Source organism: Pantherophis guttatus, chromosome 2 (genome assembly GCF_059756535.1).
Source record: "Pantherophis guttatus breed Tessera chromosome 2, ASM5975653v1, whole genome shotgun sequence".
In the NCBI taxonomy this organism is placed as follows: Eukaryota; Metazoa; Chordata; class Lepidosauria; order Squamata; family Colubridae; genus Pantherophis; species Pantherophis guttatus.
In genome coordinates this window covers 270,751,506-270,757,227 of record NC_142064.1, presented here as the reverse complement: position 1 = coordinate 270,757,227, position 5,722 = coordinate 270,751,506, and the positions used below count along the sequence as shown (strand labels likewise).

General features: G+C 41.9%; 1 protein-coding gene across 1 annotated transcript; it reads left to right on the top strand.

The window, feature by feature from the left end:
• The first annotated feature begins 960 nt into the window (after nt 1-960).
• LOC132711847 (vomeronasal type-2 receptor 26-like) lies at nt 961-5,217 on the top strand. Its single transcript, XM_087885259.1, has 3 exons — nt 961-1,032; nt 1,954-2,080; nt 4,322-5,217. Exons 1-3 carry the CDS (start codon nt 961-963, stop codon nt 5,215-5,217), a joined length of 1,095 nt encoding a protein of 364 aa, XP_087741385.1.
• The last annotated feature ends 505 nt before the right edge of the window (nt 5,218-5,722 follow it).

Here is a 5,722-nt window from a genome sequence, read left to right as displayed (position 1 = left end):
TAGCCCATTTTGGATGCCAGGTAAGTGCGCAGAGGCTCTGGGAGGGCGAAAAACGGGCCAACCAGAAGTACCAGAAGTCCAAAAATGGGCCTGTTTCCAGCCTCCGGAGAGCTTCTGGAGCCCGGGGGAGGCCCTTTTCACCCTCCCAGAGGCTCGAAAAAAGCCTCCAGAGCCTGGGGAAGGTGAAAAATGGGCCTACCAGAAGTACCGGAAGTCTGAAAATGGACCTCTTTCCGGCCTCCGGAGGGTCTCCAGAGCCCGGGGAGGCTGCTTTTGCCCTCCCAGAGAAGGAAAGCCTCCGGAGTCAGGGGAGGGAAAAAGCCCCCCCCCCCGTGGTGCAGGAGGCTGAATAGGCCATGCCCACCACGGCTACACCCACCCAGCAACCGGGCAGAGAACCGGTTGCTAAAATTTCTGAATCCCATCCCTGATCATTACCCATTTAAGGAAACTATTCACTAGTTTTCTGTGAAGGGAAGTAGACTTGAGCCAAGGTAGATTTGAGTTTATTTCCTCAAAGGAATAAAAAGGCATTAAATTTTACCTTGAGCAATTTGGCATGTACATTTAGAATCTAAATCAACATATACTAAACAATAGAAAAAAAGAGAAACAAGATGTTACCAAACAGATTTGTCCCAAAGGTGCTTTCAAGACACAACTGGACTTTGTGGTTTTTCTTTGAAGACTTTATATGGAATTGAAGAATTTATACTCCTTCCAGACAGCTGGTCATTTGCATTGTTTTTAGTGGGTCATTAACATCACTGGAAGTTTATCTGTGTTGTCAGGGTCACCTGAGTGATGCAAATGGGTGTGGAGCCTTCTTGGAACTGTTGAAAGGACGCTGTTGTAGATTGGAGATAGATGATGTCATATCTGTTGAGAGACGGCTGTTCAATTTTGACATCAATGGCATATTTCATCCATCTTTCAAACCAGCAGTCCCGCCTGTTCAAAATGTGGATTTTGCTGTTTTCAAATGAGTGGCCTTTGTCTTCAAATGCAGATGTACTGCTGAATCTGGTCCTGGTGGGTTTGTTCTCCTATGTTGTGCCATGCATTTATGAAGTGGTTGTTTTTTTTTCCCCCAATATACAGATCTGCACACTGCACTATACTGCATATACCATATGCAGGGGGCTGGGGTGGGCGTAGCAAAGGTGGGAGTAGCCAGCTTGATGTCACTCATGTCGGGGGTGCCTGTGGTGGCCAGAGCGCTGTGCCAGTGAAAATGAGATCCCGAACTCCATTTTTGGCTGTGACAGCCTTCTGCAACCCTCTGCCAGTTAAAACAGAGCAGCCCTCCCAACCCACTCGCGGCCCTCCCAAGCTCCATGTTCACTGGCAGAAGCATTGCGGGCCAGTCCTTCATTGATTCCAGGACAGCCCCGCAAGCCAGATCTAAGCAATCATGGGCCAGATCCAGACCCCGGCCCTTTAGTTTGACATTTTGGTTTCTAACTCTTCCATGTAGAGATTGGCTACAATAGGGGACACAGGTGAACCCAAGGCGCAGCTGTGTTCTACAGATAAAAACACCCATTTGCACTACTCTAGTGAGCCTGACAACACAGATAAACCTCCAGGTGGCCTCAATGACTCGCTAAAAGAATGCAAATCACCAGCTGTCTGGAAGGAGTATAAATCCTTCCATTCCCCACCATCCAGTCAGAGCTGAAGAAGCTTCTTGGATGAGAAGTGATCTTGGATCTTTAAAGAAAATCTAGAAAGTCCAGTTGCCTCTTGAAAAAGCACCTTTGGGACAACCATGTCCTGGATGACAAAGAATCTCCATAGACATTCACCAAACAGATTGTTGAGCTCTTCTAATGTGCTTCAAATCTAGCAACTCTAAGCAATGAACTAGATCACCAACTCCTTTCTTTCTGGCCCTGATCTGGAAATTAAATCATACCTCAAATTCTGGATGGTTTTCTTCCCTCTGCTCAGCCCCTGCCTCCTTCCAGGTGTGTGGAAAGCTGCAATCCTGGATACAGGAAGGTGCAACAGGAAGGAAAGCCCATTTGCTGCTACAACTGTCTTCGCTGTCTTGAAGGAACCATCTCCATCATGGAAGGTGGGTGGTTTGAGAGGAATGAGAGAATTCCACCTCAAAATGGCATTGCCGACAGCAGCCTTAGTGAAATTCTCTCTGGTAGTTTCATTGTTTGTTATTATTTTCTGTGACACACTGTGAATTTCATACTCAAAAGTTAAAATTTTAAACATCAGGGAGCAGATTTTAAATGACGGGCAGCTTTCTGCGGCTATTTCCCCGCCTGTGTTTATAATGGCGAAGGAGATTCTGACTGAGGAAGTGGCAGCTTTCTCTGTCTCTCCAGTCAAAAGGAAACAAAGGAAAAGGAAAAGAAGAAGCAGGGGTAAGCAAGCAGGGATTTTGCATAGACTCAGAAAAAATGAGGTAAAACACCTGTCCCCTTGCTCTTTTTGAATAATTTACATTCACTCATTGATAAGATAGATGAAATACTCCCTTTAAACAGATGCAACTCTGCTTTTTACAACTCGGCAGGCCACTGCTTCACTGAAACCTGGCTAAATGATTTGATTAGCATGCATAACCTAGGATTTCAGATACAAAGGGCAAATAGAAATGAAGAAACATCTTGTAAAAAGAAGGGAGGGGGTCTCTGTTTTGGTATTACCAACCGATGGTGTAAAAATGTCACAACACTAAAGAAATTTTAAGACACTATCAGTTGCAAACTCTTTTATTCTCCATGCAAGTTCTCTTCATTTATATTAGCTGCAGTATACATTCCACCCCGATCTTGTATAAACAATGCATTACAAACTTATAGCTGAAGGTTGCTTTGAAATGTTATATTAATATATGTAAAAGATTTGAATTAAGAGATATATGGGGAGGAGGAAAAGGGTAGATTATGAGTAGAAATTGCTAAACTGGGGGATATAATAATATTATTATGCTAAATTAGGAGTTATTATATAATGTTACAGTTGAATGTTATTTTGAAATGTATAGTATAAGGGGGATATAATAATATTATTAGAAAGAAAGGGTCAGCGTATGGGGGGTGGAGCAAAGGGATGGTAAAGTATTATATAATCTGTTATGAATTTGGGTTTTATTTTGGAAAAGCCACAGGGGGAGGGGGGTTAGGGAGGAGGGGGGGAAAAGGGGGAAAAATTTGTATCTGAAAACTTTTTCAATAAAAAAACAACAACAACAATGCATTACAAACTGTAGCTGACCAGATTCTGTGGACTGAACAGAGATCTCCAAAATCTCTTCTCATTGTGTTAGGAGATTTCAAGAGTGCTATCTTAAGCGGAGAGCAGGCAAGTTACATTCACCATGTCAACTGTCTTCCTAGAGGCAAGGATATTTTAGACCACTGCTATACAACATTAAAAGATGCTTATCGGTCTTTACCACAAGCAGCTGTGGGACACTCTGATCATTGTATGATTTACCTGTTTATAGACAAAGTCTTACAACCATAAAACCAATAATTAAATCAGTGAAGTCTTGGACTGAGAAGGTAAAGCTACAGGCTTGCCTTGATTGCACAGACTGGAAGGTTTCCAAAGTTATCTCAGCAGACTTGGATGAACTCATGAATACTGTGACATCACACTTGGCCAATAAAGAATAAAGAAAGAAAAGAAAGGGACAAATTATTGGGAAGACAACATGCCTCAACATTTTTTTTTAATTTTTATTTATTTATTTGCAACAAAATATTTATTCACACACAGATCACGACGGGAGCTTTACAGAATATATTAACTTCAGTCAAGATATACAAATAAAAAATAAAATCTACACTAACCTTATCCTTTCTTTATTCTATTATTCAACCAAGTATACCATTGGTCCCAGCATTGAAAATATACGGAGTCCTTTTGATCTCTCAAAATTTCTTTTAGCCTGTCAGCTTCCGCATATTCGATAATTTTTCCCAGAATCAAATCTTCAGCCGGTAGGTCTTTCCCCTTCCAATGTTGAGCAAAACATATTCTTGCTGCGGTTGTGATATATGTAATCAAACACCATATATTCGTGCCTTTCTTATCTGGCTTAATATTTAATAGATAGTATTCTGGTTTCAATTGTCATTTATATATCCTCAACATTTTCTGATAGATGCCCATCACAAGAATCAGACGTGGAAGGGGTGACTGAGGCCACGGATCCAATGTATCGCCAATTTCACAAAGCCAAATTAAGCTTCCTCCACAATTGCTAACCTAGTCAACACTTTAACATAGGATTTGGGCATTATACAATGGAACAAACTTTAAGTTCAATGTTACTTTTGCTGTTTTTCAGATGCAGAAAAATGCAGCAAATGTCCAGCAGATCAACATCCAAACAACAACCGAGATCACTGTATTCCAAAGATTAAAGCTTTTCTATCCTATCAAGAACACTTGGGGATCATCTTGACTTCCATTGCCTTGTTCCTCTCTTTCATCACATGCTTTATCTTGGGAACCTTCATTAAATTCCAAGACACTCCCATAGTCAAAGCCAACAATCGGGACCTCTCTTATATCCTTCTTGTTTGTCTCCTGTTTTCCTTCTTCACCCCCTTTTTGTTCATTGATCAGCCAAGGAGAGTCACCTGCCTTCTACGACAAACAGCCTTCAGCATCATCTTCTCTGCTGCCATTTCTTCTGTCTTGGCCAAAACGATCACAGTGGTGCTGGCTTTCTGGGCCACAAAACCAGGGAATAATGTGCAGAGATGGCTTGGAAGGAGTTTGGCCAACTACATTATCCTTTCATGCTCTGGTTTCCAAGTTGTCTTCTGTAGCATCTGGTTGGGCACTTTCCCCCCATTCCCTGAGTCTGACATGCATTCACAATCTAGAGTAATCATACTGCAGTGCAATGAAGGCTCTGTCGCCATGTTTTATGTTGCCCTTGGCTACATGGGCTTTCTGGCCACCATCTGCTTCACAATGGCTTTCTTAGCCAGGAATCTGCCTGGGTCTTTCAATGAAGCCAAGCTGATCACCTTCAGCATGTTGGTCTTCTGCAGTGTCTGGGTGTCCTTCCTGCCTACTTACTTGAGCACCAAGGGGAAGTACATGGTGGCTGTGCAGGTCTTCTCCATCTTGGCCTCCAATGCAGGACTTCTGGGCTGTATTTTCATCCCCAAATGTTTCATTATTTTCCTGAGACCAGATCTGAATACAAAAGAACATGTGATGTCAAAATAAAATAGAAATGTGAGTTTTGCGTAGATATGCTCCAAAATATCAGTTAATTTTTTTTTAAATTTGATTTATATGCCGCCCTTCTCCAGAGACTCAGGGCAACTTACAATGCGTTAAGCAATAAGCAATAGCCTTCATACTTTTGTATATTTATACAAAGTCAGCTTATTGCCCCCACAAACTGGGTCCTCATTTTACCTACCTTAGAAAGGATAGAAGGCTGAGTCAACCTTGAGCATGGTGAGCTTCGAACTTACAGTAATTGCAGACAGCTGGTGTTAATCACAATGCTTTTAGTCTGCTGAGCCATCAGGCCCTAATTAATTAATAATTCTTACAAGCAACTTTTGACATTTTAATGTTTCTCCTCTGGGAGGAAAACAAATTCATAGAAGAGTAGAATAGCCATAGCATTTAGACTTATATACTGCTTCACAGTGCTTATAGCCCTCTCTAAGTGGTTTACAGAGTCAGCCTATTGCCCCCAACAATCTGGGTCCTCATTTTA

Excerpts from the sequence above, each read along its gene's own strand:
- LOC132711847 (XM_087885259.1), top strand. The coding sequence starts at position 961 with ATGTGGATTTTGCTGTTTTCAAATGAGTGGCCTTTGTCTTCAAATGCA. Across the intron at positions 1,033-1,953 it reads TACTGCTGAATCTGGTCCTG|CCCCTGCCTCCTTCCAGGTG; the intron begins GTGGGTTTGTTC and ends CCCTCTGCTCAG. Across the intron at positions 2,081-4,321 it reads AACCATCTCCATCATGGAAG|ATGCAGAAAAATGCAGCAAA; the intron begins GTGGGTGGTTTG and ends GCTGTTTTTCAG.